This window comes from Lynx rufus, unplaced genomic scaffold, assembly GCF_022079265.1.
Source record: "Lynx rufus isolate CCGP_SWC_20201006 ecotype Redwood Valley unplaced genomic scaffold, mLynRuf1.p SCAF_8, whole genome shotgun sequence".
Lineage (NCBI taxonomy): Eukaryota > Metazoa > Chordata > Mammalia > Carnivora > Felidae > Lynx > Lynx rufus.
The window spans coordinates 41,530,638-41,552,088 of NW_025814896.1; the positions used below are offsets into that span (position 1 = coordinate 41,530,638).

Sequence of the window (21,451 nt, forward strand, 5' to 3'; positions counted from 1 at the left end):
CATCTCCCTGAAACCACTTCCTATCTCTCTCTCAAGACTGGGTAAGATGCCCTCTACTAACCCAGAATAATTCTTATCACTTGGGATTTCAATCACTTAAGTCTCTGGAGGACAGAGACTATATCTTATAAGTATTGCTTTCTTGTTGCTCATAAAGAGCTGGCATGTGATAGATACTTAATGAATGTCTGCTAAGTAATTAATTCAAAGTGGCTTAATAGATGCTCAGTGGGTGCTTATAGATGAGAATGTGGATTGTACCACACTTTGGCCAGAATTTGTTATTAAGTCCAATATGTTCACTCTTTCTTAATTAAGTACGGCACCAAAAAAACTACAGCCAAGACTTTCACCTCTGAATATGAGAGGCCTATATACAAGTGGGACTGGGGTGAAAGAAATCTATCTGCATCACCAGAAAATCATTCACAGTTAATCCATGTTTTTCATAGACCAAGTCTGCATATCTTTCTTCCTTCCATGTGATTTTACATATGTAATTTACAAAAAAAAAAAAAAAAAGAATAAGAAAATAAAGAAGCCCAGCATGTGAAGTATAATCAAATTACATTGTTTAGAAAACAGAGAAAATAAAACTTGGTGCTGGTAGGACACAAAGCTCTCTCAGGAGCTTAATTGTTGGATGAATCAGTCCCCTGTTCCTGTCAATGCTTCTGCCATGACTCATTCTGATGGACTAATTTTTAACTGAAAATGATAAACTCAGAGGATGTTCTCTTAAAAATATATAGCAACACCCTTCACAAGGGTATGAAAATAAGTCATATTAGCCTCCAAAAGTTCAGATAATTCCTCATGTAAAGAACATGAGCAACACGAACTGTTGCTGCAACTGTTGTTGCCTATGCTCTCGATTATCTCATGATTCCCTTCTCTAGTGGGCTTTGTCTTATCAGTTATTTCCATCTCTCTCTCCCTAATGACTGTCTCCTCAATCTGTAATCAATCATGACTCCTGCTCCCATTGACAAAGACATACCTAAATAACAGCCATGCCATTTGGATTCTCTGTGAAGTAGAGAGGTAAGTGGTTGTAGTTAAAAGGTCTCCTGAGAAGGAAGGTATGTGAAAGACAATGAAAGGAAGCAGAGTTGCACAGGAGACACAGAGAGGTGACATCACCCCTGCTAGTAAGTGGCAAAGCTGGGATTAAAACCCTGCAAATTCTGGCTTCAGAATCCAAGTGCATACATAACCACTCTCTGTTACTGCCTGTGTCTTCTCCTGCCCTGATAGATCATGCATTTGATTATTACTCAAATCATAGCTTTTCATAATTATTTAACATGGGCCAAACACTCCACTAAGTGCTCCACTGTATACATTACCTGTTTCTGAGGTAGGTGTCACTTTGGGTCTTTTACATATTAGAAACCTGAGTCTCAGTGAGGTTAAAGAACATGCCCAGAATCATTCAGCAAGTAGCAGAATCAAAATTCACACTTCCAAATCTACGCTCTCAACCATGATGCCACAGTCCTTTATACTGTCATTGCCTTTGCATTAGGATAGAGCTCTAGTCATCCTTATACTCATATAACCTAACAAATTACAGACGTTGAATAAGAATTTGCTAAATGAATGAATGAATGAATGATGTGCTTTTCCAGAATTTTTGTCTGGAATTAGGAAATTGTCATCTTTTAAAAAGGACATGTTGAGACATCTGGGTGGCTCAGTCACTTAAGCATCTTACTCTTTTTTTTAATTATTTTTATGTTTATTTTGAGAGAGAGGGAGACAGAGTGTGAGCAGGGGAGGGGCAGAGAAAGAGGGAAACACAGAATCTAAGCTGAGCTGTCAGCACAGAGCCGACACAAGGGCTCAAACCCACAAACTGTGAGATCATGACCTAGTTGAAATTTGACATGTAAACGACTGAGCCACCCAGGTGCCCCTAAGCATCTGACTCTTGATTTTGGCTCAGGTCATGATTTCACAGGTTCCTGAGATCGAGCCCTGCAGCAGGCTCACAGTGACAGCACAGAGCCTGCTTAGGATTCTCTCTGCTCCTTCCCAGCTCGTGCATGCATGTGTGCAAAATAAATAAATAAACTTAAAAGAAATAAAAAGGACATGTTGTCAGGGCATTGGGGTGCTCAGTCAGTTAGGTGTCCAACTCTTGGTTTCAATTCAGGTCATGATATCCAGGTTTGTGAGTTTAAGCCCCACAGAGGGTTTCACAGTGATAGTGCAGAACCTGCTTAGATTCTCTCTCCTTCTCTCTCTGTCCCTCCCTCACTCATGCTCTCTCCCAAAATAAATAAGTAAAACTTTAAAAAAGGGACATATTATTGAGATGATACTATTCCCAATGTTTCAATTATCTTTTAAAAAATATTTGCTCTGGGGCGCCTGGGTGGCGCAGTCAGCTAAGCGTCCGACTTCAGCCAGGTCACGATCTCGCGGTCCATGAGTTCGAGCCCCGCGTCGGGCTCTGGGCTGATGGCTCAGAGCCTGGAGCCTGTTTCCGATTCTGTGTCTCCCTCTCTCTCTGCCCCTCCCCCGTTCATGCTCTGTCTCTCTCTGTCCCAAAAATAAATAAACGTTGAAAAAAAAATTAAAAAAAAAAATAAATAAATAAATTTAAAAAAAAAAAATATTTGCTCTAGCTGTTATGCTATGAATAAAATTTCTACTAGTCAATACCTTAAGCACACATTCTAGTAGAGGTCCAGGAACCTTAAGGATGCAATTTTGTTGAAAAGCAGCGAATAAGCAGATGATTCTCAAACTTCCATGTACACAGGAATAACTGGGGACAACTAATTAGAATGCAGATTACCAGGCTTCACCAGCCATAGATTCCTATTCAAGAGATTTGATAAGAAGCCTAGAAAAATCTTCATTTTATAATAATATCTAAGTGAGTCTACTGCAGATGGTCCATGGACCACATTTTGAAAAACTCAAGTGAATCACTGGGGCTGCCATTGGCTAATCAACCTCTATGTCACCTATGAGAAATCTGAAAAAAACATACAAGTTTTACAAAGGGTAATATCACTCTTGGAATAAAACTGTTTGATCCATTATTTCCTATAATGATTTTAAGAACTGTATGATAAGACCTGAGACCCATAGCATGACACATGTGTGTGCCAACTAAGCCTAGTTGGATCAGGGTGGACAGAACATTTCACAACTGTTTACAACTTTGTACTGATTTGGGGAAGGGGGGGATGAGCTAATGACTCATTTTGTGTATTCAGTCTGTTAATGTCATCCCTGCAGTTTTATTTTTCATTAATAGCATGTCATTGAAATTAGGATACCTTCAATTATCTATAATTGAATTACTCCTCCATTAGCTATAACTGCATAAGAAAAAACTCCCCTGGCCCACCTGGGTGGCTCAGTCTGTTAAGTGTCCAACTTCAGCTCAGGTCATGATCTCACGGTTCAGTTTGTTTGCAAGTTCGAGCCCTGCATGGGGCTTGCTGCTGTTAATGTGGAGCCTGCTTTGAATTCTCTCTCTCCCTCTCTCTCTTCCCCTCCCCAACTTGCACTCCTTCTCTGTGTCTCAATCTCTCTCTCTCTCAAAACCAAATAAACATCACAAAAGAAGAAGAAGAAGAAGAAATCATTTTTAAAAAAAAAAATCCCTAGAGGGGCGCCTGGGTGGCGCAGTCGGTTAAGCGTCCGACTTCAGCCAGGTCACGATCTCGCGGTCCGTGAGTTCGAGCCCCGCGTTGGGCTCTGGGCTGATGGCTCAGAGCCTGGAGCCTTTTTCCGATTCTGTGTCTCCCTCTCTCTCTGCCCCTCCCCCGTTCATGCTCTGTCTCTCTCTGTCCCAAAAATAAATAAACGTTGGAAAAAAAAAAATCCCTAGAGCATTCAATATAGGACAACAAAGAGCTATACCCTTGGGGGAGGTTCAAGGAGAAATAGGGGACAGTGCCTTAATTTGTGTCCCTCCAAAGAGCAGATGCTGAGGCAGACCTTGGGTGTAAGTAATTTATTTGAGAGATGGTCTCTAGAAGCACAGGCAAAGGAGAAGGGAAATGAGACAGAAGGGAAGGAACCAATGAAGTATGGGTCATGAGCAGATCACTACTGTGAGAAAATGGGCTCATTCCCATGGAGTGCTCTTTGAGGACTTGTGTAGAACACATCACAGAATCGTGGCATCTAAGGACAGGGAAGCTGGAGCATTATCCAATGGCTCCCTTCCTTCATTGGTCACCCCCGGGCTTGTTAGGTCCCCAGCACTTTTTAATGAGGAACGGTTAATAAACAAATGATTCTTGGACTTCCATATGCACAGGACCCCTGGACGACCCTATGCTCAGAGCAAACAAGCTACCTGAGCACTGCTAGTGGAGAAGCAGAGAGATGCAGGCACACAATGGGGGAAACTGTCCAAGTACCCAGGGCTACTGTGTCCACTGCAGCTGCCACTCAGAGGTGGCCCAGGCGTGATGGCCCAGGCACCAACAATAACTGCTCCAAAAAGCCAGGAGACTTGGGTGTCTTACCTTCAGCATTGATGGAAGTAGGTTTTAAAAAAAAGTCTCCCTTAAGAACTTGCACCACAAACTGGTGCTATTCCTGCAGGTTTGTGTCCTGAATTCATATCCCAGTGTGGTCCATAGAAACTTGTAGGCAGGGAATTTAATTTAACTGATCTCAGGTTGGCAATGCTGTCCAGTGACTAACAAGCAAATGTAAATCCTCTGTCTGAACTTGGCTTCAATCCAGGTTAATAGCAATTGTAGAGCCATTGATTATTCAATTCATCTCAACTTCCCAGATGTTAAAATGTAGGGGGGAAAAAAGGTGTCCTCAGATCAATGACATATAATAGTAGCAATTTAGCCACAAAATAGATAAAACCTCTTTCCTGTGTAATAAAACCTTAAGTAGCACCCCTCATCTTACCCCCAACACACACACACACACACCACCACCACTACCACCACCACCACCACCATCACCACACTTCTAATACAGGTTTCCTTGTAATGGAAAACACTTACTGGTATATGAGAACCTGTCTGTCTTCTTTCCTTCTCCAAGGTTTACAATCACACAAATAATCAATGTTCTATTGAAATCAGCCAAATAGCAACCGGGTTACATGTAACAAAACCAGAAATCTGAAATTGGAGGGCAGCTTTTCAGTAGAGATCTTCCCAGAGCAGGGGGGTAATAATGCAGATTCTTGCTGCATTATTTTGGACTTTCAAAAAAAAAATTTACAGGCAAAAAATGTGTATATAATTCTGTAAATTGAAAGAAATTAAGCTCTTATTTTTTTCCCCTTTAAAAAGTCTGGTCTTTAGGCTTTTATTTGACAATCACATATGGGCTAGTATACACTGTTATTTTTTAGAAAAGCACTGTGTCTGAGATCAATAAATCAAAATTGGATTGCCTCCTTCTCACAGGTGAATTTTTATCTTGCTACAGAGATTATGTGGCAGGATCTCTAGTTTGGTAAATTATGTGAACAAAAAAAGAGAGAGAGAGAGAGAGAGAGAGAGAGAAATGAATTAAGATTTCTTTGCCTGAAAAGGAAATTCTGGATGTTCCTTTTTCGGCTATGAAAGAATTTCCTGAATTGTCTCTTAGAACAAGAGATTAAATGTCAAGAGATAAAGCGGGTGCAAGGCCCATTATTCAGTGTCCTCCACGTCCATTCTCTCACTGGAGGTGCTGTTCCCACACAAGGAATAAAGTCACCTTGACAACTACAGAAGGACTGCCTATGAGAGTCTGAGAGAAGAGGCAAAAAAGGCAGCCAGAGGACTAGGGATCTCTTGGTTGTCAAAATTCTGGAACAAACAAGACATTCCTGACTACGGAAGAGACCAGGATGCCTCAGTCCAGATCATCAGTCAAGATGAAAGCAAAATTCAGCAGTCACAAGTCAGTCAAGCTGTAAAGCACCAGGGCAGTGAAGGAACTGAGCATCCAGGGGTTCAGGAAAAGGACTGGGCAGTCCAGTGATGTCAACCTGAAGAGACTGGTGCTACAGCATGAATCCAAGGAGACTCCTGAAGCCCAGGGGATGACATCATTACATACCCAACCACTGTTGATTGACCGCCCCCTTTAGTCCCAGGACCGCTAGATCCTCCGGTGGCTCAAGGAAGCCATGAAACCTTATGCTGCTCACATTTGGAATCTTTTCCCTGGATTCCAAACCAAGGCATCATGTACTTCTCACCCCAGTAGGAGGAGTTCCAGAGTGATGTTAATTTGGTTTTCCAGATTAAAGAAGACACGGAGTGAGCCCATCTTGAAAAGGATAATCAAACCACCAAATTTCAACTCGAAAATATCCGGCAGAGAAATATGGTCTGTGCTATAGGACCCTATAGCAGACCCTGTGGGAGGGGCGAGCCTTGGCACACCACCATTTCTACCAAGCCTGCTGCCACTGACCACAGAGAAGTCCCTGGAACCGGACAGCGACCTATTCTCTTCATTGTGAATAATTTTGTGCTACCTTCCCCCAACAAAGCCATCTCAGGATGTGAACGACATCCCAAGCATCCCAAATTGCAGTCCTATTTCAGCTTTCTCACCACTATCACCAGTGTTGGGTAAAGTATTAAGAACAGCCCAGGAGTGGAGTTAGAACTTTTAGTTCCAACCTCATCCCTGGGGTGCGGTGGAGGAAGGAGGGGGTGCTGGGCCAACTGTGCACTTTCCCGAGGCCCAGTGTCCACATCTCCACATCTGTGAAAGGGTTTGGTTGGACTGGAATATGGTCAAGGATCTTTTTTATTTCTGGAGGAAAGCATTCCCATTCAGAAAACAAGAAATAACAGACGTACAACCTAAAAAAGGAATAAAGTCCTTAAACAGAAGAATTTGGCAAATATAACGTCAACTTCTCATAAGTAACTTTGAATTCCCTTTAGTCAAAGGCTTCTGGCAGAGTTTAATAGCAGTTACATATTTGGTTACATATTTAGTGGATGTGGCCTAGACAGTCTTTTAGGGTGTGTGTGTGTGTGTGTGTGTGTGTGTATTTGAGTTTGCTCTGGTGGTGATAAACTCTCAGAAGGCATCAAAATTGTTAAATCCAAATAAGCTCCAAGGTTAAGATCCGGGCATCTATGACAGGGCTTTGAAGAAAAGCTGAAAAGAAAATGGGTTTGAGTTTAATACCAGGTGTGTTTGAAAACTTTTCCTACTAGGAAAACTTGTATCTTTTTTTTTTTTTCTAAAGCTAAAAGACTTGGTGTTGAGGGGCCAAGACCAGAAATGGAATTATTGTAGCAGAGCTGAACTCACTTACTTACAGTTCAGAGCCCTCTAATAACCATCCTCTGGTGCTTCTGTAAATCTTCTAGTTATTTCTTGGATGCAGCTTTCTTCCTGGGTGTAGATTTCTAGTACTTTGATCATAAACAAAGGTGTTGCACTAGGCCTTATTAAATGTTCGGAATAAATTGTGCTATTTCGGAAAATGCAACATACAAAAAGAGCAAAATCTAGTGGAAATAATTAAGGAGTCTATAATTAAGGATATATAGGATTAAATTATCCTTTGACTAAAGAGCTATATACTTAATCGTGCAGGGTTGCAACCAAAACAGTCAGAGGCACTTTCTTTCAGGAGCCTTAAATGTACAATGAAGTTTCTGAGAATCCAGCTTTGGTTATTGCCAGCAGTAAGTTCCTTCTTATGAAAGATTTCACATAAAGCACCATTGAAAAGCCCAAAGTTGCCCCACTGTGGCTCCTTACATAGTTAAAACCCTATTAGAGTGAAGGAATCAAGAGACTCCTCTGGAAAAAATACATATCTCTGTGTTCACTAGGACCCTGCTGTGTGCAGATTTATCTGGTTGCTGTAGAGAAACAAAAGCCACAAAGGGTGTGTGATGGTGTGTGGGGGAGTTTGAGAGACACCCAATCTGTATTATTCCTGCTGGAAAGACCCTGATCTGAGACCAGCACTGGCAGCCTCCAGCTGAGAAGGGCCTCCTTGTAGTCTCCATCCCTGCCAGGCCCTGGAGGGGGTGGGGAATGCATAATGAGGCCGAATGAGAATTAGATGCCTAATTGGGGCCTGGAAAAGGGAAAGAAAAAGCCAGAGGCGCGTGGAATGTGATCAGCATCTAGCTCAGTTAAGCCAAATGTGACAACACCTGGGAAGCCTTCGGTGGTTGTGATAATGCACAGAGGAACTTGAACTGCTTTTTAGATTTTGTGGGAGCAGCACAACCAGCAGGGGAGATGGAGGAAGAGTAAAAAGGACCAGGCCCAGGGTAGTCTGGCTGAGGACGTGAAAAGCTGAGTCTTTCAGATGTTTTACAGACAGGAGATATTTCTACCTATCCAAATGCTTAGCATGGGTGCAAAACATTTGAAACGGACTCAGACATACGGCTCCAGCTTAAATGCTATCTCCTTGCCCTCCAAGGTTTGTCTTTACCCCCTTCAGAAAAGGTGAATCACTCTCTCCTTTGTGCCTCTGCAGTTCTTGGTAATGTCATTTAACTTGTGAGCAGTTAACTCTCTCTCTTTGTCTCTCTGTCTCTCAGCTAGGTTGTAAACTCCACGAAGACAGCAATATGCCTCATTCATTTTGCCTCCCAGCCCATGATAGGCACTGAAATATCTAGTGGACTTTTTTTTTTTGCTTTGCTTCCTAAATATTGTTTTTTTTCTGTAGAGAAGTTATTTGGACAATAACCAATGATGCATTTCCAAACCATTCTCAAAGGACTGGTATGGAGGCATATCATCTGGTAAAACATAAAATAAGAATTTGTAGACATTATGATCTCATGCCCGCCCCCAGCTACTGCCACTGCCTTTCATCTCCTACTAAAGACAGCTTCTGATTTTCATTAGGGTAGAATATTCTCAATTAATACAAGAAGGGTGTTGCCATGGAAAGGGTGTCTTGTAGAAACATGTGAATTTTCCACCTGCATGATCCTGTCAGCTCAATAATTGATTATTTAACTTCAGAGAGGGAGCCATGGGTGTGTGTCTACAGTATTTGTCTAAGTGATCAAGAGAGGTCGTGTGGTCAGGTAGCAGTTTAAACACTGAGGTTTTGGGGAGAAAGTAGATTGGGTGGGGGACAGATGGTTTACAATTATGCCTTTGTCCCAAAGAAGTATGAACTAAATATAAATCAAATATATCAGTCTGATCAGGCTACCATAACAAAGTGCCATAGATAAATAATGGAAATTAGTTTTCTTAGAGTTCTAGAGGCTGGGAAGTCCAAGTTCAAGGTGCTGGCGAATTTGGTTTCTGATGGGAGCTCTCTTTCTGGCCTGTAGATGGCGTCCTTCTCACCGTATTCTCACATGGCACAGACCTGTGCCTTCTTATAAGGCCACAGTCTTATCAAATTATGTCCAAACCCTTATGACCTCATTTAACCTCAGTTAGCTCCATAAAGGCCCTGTCTCCAAATATAGTTGCATTGGGGATTGGAACTCCAACATACGAATTTGGGGGGAAAGGGGACAAAAACCTTCAGGCTATAACATCAAGTCTATAATCAGAACTATCATTTGATAAATATTCCAAAAACCAGCTACTGACACGGTCAAGTATGTGACACATGTCGCTCAAGTGTGTGACAGTCACACAAATCAAAGCAGTCTGTGCATCTGGTCTTGGGTTTAAGATGATGGTGTGAAGTCAGATTTCACACCTTACTTTTTCCCATAGATAACAATATTCAGGGAGATAAGGAGATAAATAAAACAAGCATGCATAGAACATCAACAAAAACAGTAATCAGACAGAAGAATGGGTTGGCAGCCAGCAAAAGAAAAGATACATCTTCAGAAATGCTGAAAGCATGAGACTGGTGTTGCCCCAGTCTACCCCCTAAATCTACCAGGCTCAGAAATAACCCTGAATGGGATCTTACTAAACACCATTTACCTCCTCAACTGGGAGAGGAGAAGCCCCAGGAAATCTCCACAAAACTACCTAGTCAGCCCTGAGCACCTTTTATTTCTCCCTTCCCCAAAGAGACAGGAAAACCCTCTGTAATTCTCCATTTCAATTATCTCCTGCTGAGAGGAAAATGGGAGAGGAAAAGCAGACCAATAACAAATGCCTAGAACTAATTACCTCTAGCAAAACCCAGGAATTTCACCAAATGGAAAAAATAAAAGAGAAAATCAATAAGGCAAGATCTTTGGAGGTGCAGGAAGCAGGGAAGGAGGTGCTTGAGAAGCCCCAGTGAAATCTCCATGAAAAAGGTCTCACTCTACCAGTGGAGTCTGCATAGCACTCCTGTGGAGTTTATTTATTCTCTGGATTGGGAGGCTGAGACCAAAACAAACAACAACAAGAACAACAACAAAAACAGCAAAAGAGAATAGAGAAACCCAAAGATAGACTGTCTGTCTGTCTTTCTCTTTCTTGCTGAGAAATCCAGTACAACTAATGTGGTAAATGCTCTGGCTACTTTACTCCCCCTAAAGAAAATCTTCAAAAGAAAACACTCTTCTAGGTAGTTCCCTGGAGGACAAGTAGGCCACAGATACCTTGAGAAAGAAGCACGCTAATGAATACTTGTCACGCATCTCGACCTGAAAGCACTCAGAAGCCAGGACAGAGAGGAGGAAGGAAGGAAACCAGTGAGCATGCAAACCAGCAAAACACAGATGAAGAAGCTATTGTGGAAGAAAACATAACTCCAGATAACGATTAAAATTCCCTACAATAGCTATAAAAGAACTTCAAAAGAACATTAAAGATCTTGAAGTTAAGGTGATAAAACAGCATAAGGATCTGAAATGTAAGAATGAAGGAGACACATTTTCAACCATTAGCAACATAAATCAGTTAAGAACAGCAAAGACCAAATCACTGACAAAGAAAAAAAAAAGGCTTGAGATTTTCACAGTGAAAAAGAACACAAAAACTAAAATAATTTGAGAAAAAAATGATATATATAGAAGAGAGAAGGAATAAATTGCTCTATGTGGGAACATTTGGTGTCCCTGGAATTTAGAAGTCAACATATAGAAGAGAAACTTCCCTAAAAAAAGGGTCGTATAGGTGGCTCAGTCGGTTGAGCATCTGACTTTGGCTCAGGTCATGATCCCACGGTTTTTGAGTTCAAGCCCCATGTCAGGCTCTGTGCTGACAGCTCAGAGCCTGGAGCCTACTTCAGATTCTGTGTCTCCCTCTATCTCTCTGCCCCTCCCCCACTTGTACTGTCTCTCTCTCTCTCTCTCTCCCAAAAATAAACATTAAATATTTTTTAATCCCTAAAATGAGGGAAAACAATTGATGATCTAATAGGCAGACCATACAAAAAGTCAGTACAGAAATCTCCCCACAAGAACATATATTTAACAAATTAATTCTTTACCATTAATAAATCGATTAAAGAATTAATATGTGTTAAATAAATAAGGCACAAATCAAGCTCATGATTTTATAGCTATGAACCCTATGGGACAAACTTAAGAAGCAATGTCAGAACTGAGTCCATTAAAAATGTATTATTAAGAGTGGTAGCTATCACCATAATAATGCAGTGTAACAGGCCATCTTCAATCTCATGGGCTTAGAACAATAATCAGCTCTGTTTTGCTCATGGATATGAGAATCAACTACATTTAGTCTGGGTTAAGAAGGACTGATTAGGTTATGAGTTTAACTCAGTTCTTACTCTCCTTGGATCTACTGTTCCCTAAAGCATATTCCTTTTGGGGTAAAAAGCAGGAGTACAAGAGGCCAAGCTCCAACTGTACAAATGTGTTTGAAGCCTCTGTTTGACTCACCTCTGCTAATAGCCCATTGGCCAAAGCAAATTCCATCACCAAGCCCAATGTCAAGGGACAGTGCCAGAGACTCCCATGATGGTAGAAGATAGGAAGTGAACATTCCTGAATAATTATCTAATCCACTGCATTAGCAGCAAAGTTGAAAGATAGATAAGGCAAAAGTTGCCAAGATGGTTCAAGAACACCATCTTAGTTTGGGTCAATATCACTTTATATCCAGACAGGCCCTGCTCTCTATGGCTGTCCTGACACTTATGCAACCATATACTCTGAGAAGTAATTATTTGCCATTCTATTTGTTGCATGGAGTTTATTGTCAACACAAATCTCAGAAGAAAATGTTGGCGAATCCTCCAACATCTCTCCATGTTCATGTATTAAAAATCTGGTTAACTGCATTCTGTGTGTATCTCAGTATCTTTTCTATATGATGAGACCTGATTAACTTATTAGTTTTTATGTAATACAACTGACCTACAAAAGGTTACCATAATCAAGGCTTTGAGGAGGACAGTTGCTCTTGTGATTGAAAATAAAAAAGGTACTGAATGTCCCAGACATTTGCTATTTTAGCATCTTTCATCTCCTGCTGGGAGCGCTGAAATGTACCTCTTGTTTATGTTCCAAGCAGTAGCAATCAAACTGGGGGGAGGGACAGGCAAACTGGAATAAACAAGCTGTAGAAGCAATTTTTGTTTTGATCACATTCTGTCCTCTATATGAAATGGACTCATTTCTCTGGGGCACTCAGTTGCATTGCCCAGCAGGGTAGAAGCTGTTAGAATAATACCAGTTCCACACCACACACATGTCAGAGTAACAAATGTCTGTCATGCCTCTCCCTCTTCCCAAATATACCATGCATGTGCATGCACGCACACACACACACACACACACACATGCGTGCGTGCATGCCACTCACTGCACACAGTCATATATCCCTACCTTATGCACATATCGTGCATGTTCATGATATTAAAACATTTAATAATGCCTGTCAAACATACCTTTAGTGTCTTTGGAAGCAGATTTGGCAGATGATGCCTGCCTCTGCTCCTGGAATGCAGCAATATATAGAGCTACAACTTTGATTTCTGTTTTCATCTTTCTGTATCATGGATCTCAAACCTGCCTTTGCATCTCATGCTAATCTATGCTGATATGGTGACATAACCTGATTTTTCTCACATGAATATTTTGTATTACAAAATAATAAGGTTGAAAAGACAAAACAGAAGGCAAGCATCTAAAATGTTTACTATTTTTTTATTTGCCTTTGGGATTTTGCTTTCTTCAACTTCTTCCTTCATCTCTCACCCAGTTCTCAAAAGTGTTTTGTATGCTCCTTCATTTTCATTGAGCGTTGTTTGGCTGACCAGTATCCTACTTATTAGATAAAAAGATCTCCATGATGCCACAGGGGTTTCTCCATAGTAATATCCCCAGGGGTATTATCATTGATAGTAATGACCTTGGAAGAGACTTCATGGACTAATCAGCCACAGATATCTTTAGATTCCATTACAAACAACAACCCCAAGGGGAAAGTCAGGGGCATAATGTTTAGTGTCAGGTCAATTAATTTCCCGTTCATAGTAATCATTTCTTATAAAAAAATAACAATAAAGTTATGTGTTTATTAGTTCTGACGGTGTCCCAGAGAGTTATAACATTTTATAAGTTACACAAGGAGATAGAACATTCTGTAGTCATTTAAATAGTGAAAAGTCAGGGCTTTTAAATGCTGAGATTTGGTAAAAGTCACTCAAAAAATTAAGTCACTAACAGGATATCCTCTTATGACATATTTGTTTGTTGTCTTGCTGATTGTTTATTGGGTTCCCTGTCTTTTCTCTGTTATTTTGCATATTTATTTCTTTTTTATATTCAGCATGGGAGTCAGTGATATATATCACAAATATCTTCTTCCACTCTGGCTTATTTTGTACTCTCTTAGTGGTGTATTTTGATAAATTAATGATGCTAATTTAAGTGTTTTCCAGATTGCCAGTCTTCTCCCTGATAGCTATTGCTTTATTTCTCCTGTGTAAGAAATTTTTGCCTAATGATGTGAAGGTATTTTTCCAAGTTACCTTTCACACTTAGTTCTAAAATCTACCTGGAATTGATTTTTGAGTATGGTGAAAACTATTCCTTCAGTGTAGGTCTACTGTTCTTGTCCCGGAATAAATTCTGGTGTTTTGTTCTGTTTTTTTTTGCCCTGAAGTTGTTTTGTTTCAAATTCAAATTTGAAAGACCCTTTTTTGGTCTTGGAATTTTGCACTGCTGATCTTTTGTTTAGCACTTTGAAGATGTCATTGCATTGTTTCTGCCTTCCATTATTTTTTCTGAGAAGTCATCTTGTAAGTCCTATTGTTGCTATTTTGATGTCAATGATCCTTATACACTAGATAACTTTATATTTTTTTAATTTTGGTTTTCAGCAGTTTTACTGGCCAGAGTGAGATTTGCTTTGCACTAATTCTGCTTGGAGATCATAGCACTCTTAAAACAGTGGTTTGATATCTTCTATTAATTTGGGGAAATTAGCCATCAAGCCTTAAATATTGCTTTTGCCACATTACACATAGAATATACCCTATCTCATATATCTACTAACTCTTTTCTGTATTTTTCATCTGTACTTTATTTTTTTATATTTTCTTCTAACCTAGCTTTCAGTTTACTAATCCCTTCTTTGGCTGTGTCTAAGGGCTACCAGACTCACCCATTGATTTAATAACTTCAATTATAGTATATTTTTCAGTTCTCGAATTTATACCTGACATGTTAAATAGTGTCTAGTTATCTGATAAACTTCTTTGCCATGGAAGTTGTCCACATTGGCATCTGATTCTTTTTTAAAAACTGTTTACTTATTTTGAGAGGTGGGGGAAAGAGGCAGAGAGAGAAGAGAGAGAATCCTAAGTAGGCTCCATGCTGTCAGCACAGGGCCCATGGAGGGTTCTATCTCACGAGCTGTGAGACCATGACCTGAGCTGAAATCAAGAGTAACACACTTAACTAACTGAGCCACCTAAACACCCCAGGTATCTAATTCTTAAACACATTAATCACTATTTTAAAATTGTGTCTACAGTATCTAGATCTCTAACATGTCTCTATATGTTGTCCTATCCTCTTGGTTTTCAGCGATTTGTTCTTGTGCTTCTGGAATGCCAGGTAATTTTTCATTGAGTGCTGGATACTATGTGAATAATTGTAGTGATAACTTGAGGCACTGAGTGGTTTTATAACATTTCAGAAAGGATTTATTTTTACTTTTGCTTCTGACAGGCCAGTAGTATTGGATAGAGCACTACAATATAATCAGGATTGACTTGAATAAAAGTTGGATGTCAGGGGTTTTTTTAGGTTTATTTATTTATTTTGAGGGGAAAAGGGCATAGAGAGAGAGAATACCAAGCAGGCTCCATGCTGTCAGTGTGGAGCCCAATGTGGGGCTCAATCTAACAAATTGTGAGATCATGACTTGAGCCAAAACCAAGAGTGCAACACTTAACTGACTGAGCCACCCAGGTGCCCCTGGATTTCAGTTTTTTTAAGAGCTGGTCTATATCAAGTTTATCTTCGTCCCCAGAATATAACCCTTCAGGTGACCCCAAAGAAAACTTGAGGTACTTTTCTAGGTACCTCTTCCTTGGTTAGCCTTGATTTCCAAGTTTTGCCCTTCCCCCAAGCCTCATAAGATATCTGGAGGCTCTGTTCAACTTCTTGGTACATGTGGAATGTCAGGCTCATGATTTTATACCTCCTCAAGCTTGGGGTGCATTGATGGCTCTCTAGTGAGTGAATAGTTTCTTAAATAATTTCTCCAGTGACTCTAGCTGTTGCTAGTAGGAGGTTTAGTCTACATCATGATAATTCACCTTAGGTTGAAATCCTTTTCTCAGTGTAATTTTAATTTGCATTTCTTTCATTATGAGCAAAGTGAATCATCTTTTTACATGACTACAGGCCATTTTTATTTTTTTCTACGAACTGTCTGCTAAATTTCTTGCTCAATTTTCTACCCAGTTTTTGATCTTTTTAATCTCTATTTTTAGAAGGACTTTAGGTATTAAAGATATTAACCCTTTGTCTGAGGTAAAAGGTATAAACATTTTCCTCAGTTTATAATATTTTTCTTCTAAACATTTCTTATGGTATTTTTTTCCAGCCAAAAGTTTATTATGTTTATATAATGTCAAACGTTGTCATTTTTTTCCTTATTCTATTTTGAAGCATAATTAACCAAGATTTCCTACTCCCAGGCTTAGAGAGATCCATCAGTGATTTCTTCTGTAATTGTGCCTAAAGGCATGTGTTGATGAGAAATTGAGAATGGCCCACTTTCCAGAATTGGTGGAGTTAGAGACGATATGATATGGTTTGAAGTCCAGTTGGAAGGTTCCAGTTTTGTTTTCCTTTTCCCGACCTCATCCTCAGGAGCAAATGAAAACAAGTGAAGGGCACAGTTACTTCCATATTGAAGGCTTGGGATCTATCAGTCATTTTTTAGTTCTGTTATCCTTTTCCCGACTCCTCTCATCTACCTTCATTTCATGAATGTTACTTCTACATTGACATCTCCCAAATATCCACATGTCTATTCACAGTTCTCTTCCTCAGGACTGGATGCAAAAGCTTGCTTGGCATCTCTCCTTATATGACCCTGCACTTCAGACTTCAAATCTAAAATGGCTTTCTTCACCTTCCCCCACTCTGCTTGTCTTGTATGTCTTCAAGTACTAACCTACCTACCACCCATCCACCAAGGCTCAGAGATTGGTCACCTTTGAATCATACTTCATGATTGTCAGCTTCAGCAAATCATTACCAAGAGCGCAGGTTCTATCCTTGAAGATTCCTTCCTTTGAAGAGACTATAAACTGGAACTTTAACATCCTTGGTTCATCCTCACCAACAGGCACACCAAATTTAACATACCCTGAGCTCAATAAGTACTCATGTAATGAAAATGAATTCAACCTTCTGATTTAAAAAAGTATTTTAGCGGCACCTGGGTGGCTCAGTTGGTTAAGCATCCGACTTCAGCTCAGGTCATGATCTCGCGGTTTGTGAGTTTGAGCCCCGCGTGGGGCTCTGTGACGATAGCCTGGAGCCTGCTTCAGATTCTGTGTCTCCCCCTCTCTCTGCCCCTCCCATGCTCATGTTCTGTCTCTCTCTGTCTCTCAATAATAAATAAACGTTAAAAATTTTTTAAGTATTACATAATATGGGTTTCCAGACCTTTATCTGTATCTGTATTTCTAAATGCTATTGGTCTTCAAGTTGTGAAAACATAATAGACATTTAACTAAGATATAAGATATTCTTGTCCTTCGGACTATCTGGCAAATTCTCACAATAAGAAAAAACAAGCCACTTACTAGTATATTTAAGCATGTTATATAGCTTCAGCCACAGCTGAATGGATGCACACCCTCTGAAGCTGTGCAAAATAGCATCAATCATAACAAAAATTAACTGAAGACTTGATTCTCAGCACTTCAAAATGGCAGCATCTGAGAATGTCTCCTAGGAAAGCATCTAAGTCATTCATTTTGTGTTAAAAAAGAAAAAACCTCACTGCCAAGAGAATGAATCTTTCAGCTTTCAGGCATGCCTAAGGCAAAACAGGTTTTTCCCCCCCTTTTCAAAGGTTAAGCTGTATAAATTCATACACACACACACATTTCCCTAAATTTAAATTGTAGGTTGTTCTGATTAAACCAAGTTTCCCTGTTTTCATGCGATCGGATTTTTAATTTGAGAAATTGTGTTATGTATGTATGCGATTATCTCACAAATTAAAGAGAATTTAGATGACAGCACTAAAGAATTCAAGCAACTCAACCCACTATTTCCTCCCTTAACCTTTTCCGCAAAAGAAGTTGAATCCCAGGAGTATTTTTAAATTTAAGAGGGCAATGGAGGGTGACAGAACAATTGGCAGTCAGGCTGTTCTAATTCTCTATTAATTGAGGACTATCTTCTTTCTTTCAGCTCAAGACGAGGACACACCTAGAGTTCCTGTGCAAAACGAAGGCTCTGGCTACACAGAAAACTCTCCGAGTCCTGATGGTAAAGTTCTGAGCTATTTGAGCGCATGCAAACTACAAACCTGACACATTTTCTGTGTGTAATCTAGGATTAAGGGAGCTATCTATTCTGTGAAGCAACATATTCAGTTAGAACAAGGTAAAGTTCAAAATCCATGTTCTACTAGGAACTAATAAAATTGGGAGACTTAAAAAAAAAACAAATAAAACACTGATGCTAGCTGCTTTAGAACAGTATGTGCCTCAGTTTAATCATAGCCCATAATACGGAAGCCATAGTGGATAATTCCAAGGGTGAACTGTACGAAGTACAGCTGGTGAACTGTATGGGAATATCCCTTACTTCCATAAAGAGTACTTTTCCGAAGTTATCCCTGTTCTACAGGGATTCAGGGGAGCCCCGGCTTGAGTTTGGGCCAAGGTTATCTTGGACCTTCATCACCTCACCTCACTGTATTATTTCAGATGGCTTGGCCAAAAGCGTAGTAAATCTTTAAAAGCACCTTAGAAATCAGTTTACAAAAAATATTTTTTTATTCACATCTCATTTTGAAGGCATCTAAATACTCTGAACCTCAGGAATATTAATATATCCTTGCCTGTGTACAACGATGCTGGGAACACTTTGAAATATTACTTGCATTAGAAAAACAATTATTTGGGAATATATGATTTAATAAATATTTGATTCCACTGGCCTACAGAGCTTAGGAGAACCAAAATTGGTTGATGATCAACCGTTTATATATATCTTGCTATTTGGGTTCTTTTAGCCAAAGGAAAAAAGCAAATTGCTTTGAGCTGATAAGGACCTTGGGAAAAATTCAGCCACTGGTAGAAATTACTTGGTGGTTTTAAATACAGTTTTCTACACTAGGTATTACACCCAATATAAGCTTTTCATCACCTGAATTTCCTCCCTTAATTATAAGCCCTTCCATATAAACTGGGTTTTTTTTTTCACTCATAGGTATGAATTACCTAGGAGAATGTTTTTCAACTTCAGATCCATTAAAGACTACCACGTTAGTCATGCTCAGTTGAATGAAACCTGCCACAACCTGGTTGTGACATTATAGACATGGTTCTTTACTAGTTCTTTATAAAACATGTTCTGAAAAATAGCAGGCCCATACAATGCTCATTGAATAAAAGGGAAAGAAATGTGAGAAATACTAAGCTTTAGTCCTCACTTAGAGATTCGCCACGCATATTACAGGCTCTCAGAAGGCTCAGCTGTAAAGAGGTGTATTAACATTGCTTTTCCCAAACGTATTTGATCACGGGATGCTTTTTATATTAACATTTGCTAATAGGTTTTGGAACCAGTGACCCTTGGGTTGGAGGAAGAAACAGAGAAAGAATGTTCTCCTATATTTTATGTGGCACACTACCTCACTAAGATGGGCAACCTTACAATAATTTTGTAGCCAGGATAGAAAGTACATGTATTATTCTCCTCATATCAGTAGCATTGCTGCATCTGGCCAGTTTATACCTGGGGTTTAGAGTAAGCTCACACATCGTGAGAGACCCAGGATAGTTTGCAGGTGGAACAGAGACCCACTTTTAAAACCTTCCTCCTTAAGAAAGAGTTGGGTGGTATGCCCTTCAATGTCATTTCCTCTTTCATGCCTCCTTGGAGTGTGAAAAGCAGCATCTGCCACTACTTTAATTTAATCAAGTTTTCCTGTTTGAGAAAAAGAGCTTTGGATTGTTGATTTATTGTGCCAGTAAATGAAGACTACCTGAACGAGAACAAACAGAGGTTACTTATTCAGCTAAGTATAGTCGGCTGTTATCACTGGTGTTGGTCGACTCAAAGGCAGGCAGGGAAGTGGAAAATCTTTATTGTTAACAAAAGAGAAGGTTCCAAGCATCCTCTGAGTGGAGGTGGTTGCATGGGGAAGCTGGATTTGGGCTACCTAGAACTGGGTGATTGGTTGGCTTTCCCTGTTTGGTCCTTCGTTGGAATATTGGCCCAGAATATGGTGGAGCTGGCAGTCACTGTCAAGTCCTGACCATTCTAAGCTGATTGCTACAGAGACTGTGGTTGGATTGCTCAGGCTAGTTGCTGTAGAGGTTTTTAGTCAGTTATATTGTTACATACGGTCTGGCCACTGTCCATTTGTATATTGTCTCTCCGTTTATAATATGGGGTTTGATGCTTTAAAAATATCCATCTAATTAAACCTACTCACCCTTGAAATTTTCCAGAGCGACTGCTATGCCTCCCTGCTCTGGAATACTTCTGGACAATGGCTTTGATTATGCATTCAGATTTTATGCAAATGTTCGCAGAACAATGCACACAGTAATGTAAAAGCACACATTTTAGCATTGCTGTGTGGTCTGGTCAGATGTTCTGCTTTTCTGTTGCATGGTATCCACTGCTGCTGCACCCACTGGCCAATTTACAGGGTCTGTTTTGAAATTCACACTTGAAAACAGCAAACCAAACAGGCCTACTGACATTGCCATTGTAGAGACAACTGCTCACCTCTCTGCATGTCAATGATCTGTTTTGCTTTGTTTTCTTTTTATTTTCTTAGACATCTATTAAGGCCTTTGAATTTACCTCAGGATGGTAATAAATACACCCAAAATGGCAACCCAAAAATCTGGTATAAAATGACAGCTCAGTTTCTACAGTTCAGTAAGAGGCAATTCTGCCCTCCTTGGCCCCTGCCAGTAAAAATCTAAAACCCCCAAATCTAAAAACCCAAATCTGGAATGAGTGAAAAAGGAACTGAAAAGAGGTACAAGATACGAGATCAGGAATGTAATGATTCACAGACCATTGTAATGTGTTCAAAAGATTTGGGTTTAATCAATATTTAACCTTTTTTGTTTTCCTTTCTGGTTACAGTTGAAATGAATAGTCAGGTTGACAGTGTAAATGACCCAACAGAGAGTCAGCAAGAAGATTAACTGATAGGTAAGTTGCCCCTGTGGTGGGATTTTCAATTGATTAAACCAGCCATGGGAAGTGTTTGTAAATGGTATATTGGATTTCCCTTGGTTCTGCCAAGTCCCACAGTGTGGCTCAGGCTATACTTTAAAAATCTTTACACCAAATAACATAGTGGAAGGAGCAAGGATAACCCCTTAAAACTCACCATGCTTTGAGGGAAATAAGCCACACCATAGTCAAATATTCAGTTCCCTGCTTTTCTGAGTTTTGACAATAAGAAAAAAATGTTTCCATCCATCTAACCTCCTGGCCTCCCAGAGGGATCAAGTTATTTCAGCAACCCCTAGCTGATTCTGAAGCGTTGCTTTTCCAGAAGCTACCTGCTGAGTTGTTTTTAACAACTAACACTAAATAATAGTTTTTAAACGTAACACTAAATATCTCTCTCTGGAGAATGTGGAAAGGCACTTGAGTGTGTTTGGGCAGAAAGAAGCCTGACTTGTGTCCTATCTTGTCACACCACTACCTGTGGACCTGTATGTCTACACGGGGTTTGTTGAGTTGAATGAGCCTTGGGGAACTCCCCAAGAAAATCATAGTCCTTGGGGCACCTGGGTGGCTCAGTCAGTTGAGCCTCCAACTTCGGCTTAGGTCACGATCTCACGGTTCACGAGTTCGAGCCCTGCATCGGGCTCCGTGTTGACAGCTCAGAGCCT

The 21,451-nt window shown here is 40.0% G+C and overlaps 1 protein-coding gene across 1 annotated transcript in view; it reads left to right on the forward strand.

Moving 5' to 3' along the window:
- Nucleotides 1–20,752, forward strand: part of MACROD2 (mono-ADP ribosylhydrolase 2) — a 2,039,958-nt gene extending 2,019,206 nt beyond the window's left edge. The window contains exons 16-17 of the mRNA XM_047069512.1: nucleotides 17,766–17,843; nucleotides 20,691–20,752. Coding sequence (XP_046925468.1) covers nucleotides 17,766–17,843; nucleotides 20,691–20,752 — 140 coding nt within the window. The remainder of the gene's footprint in view (nucleotides 1–17,765; nucleotides 17,844–20,690) is intronic.
- The last annotated feature ends 699 nt before the right edge of the window (nucleotides 20,753–21,451 follow it).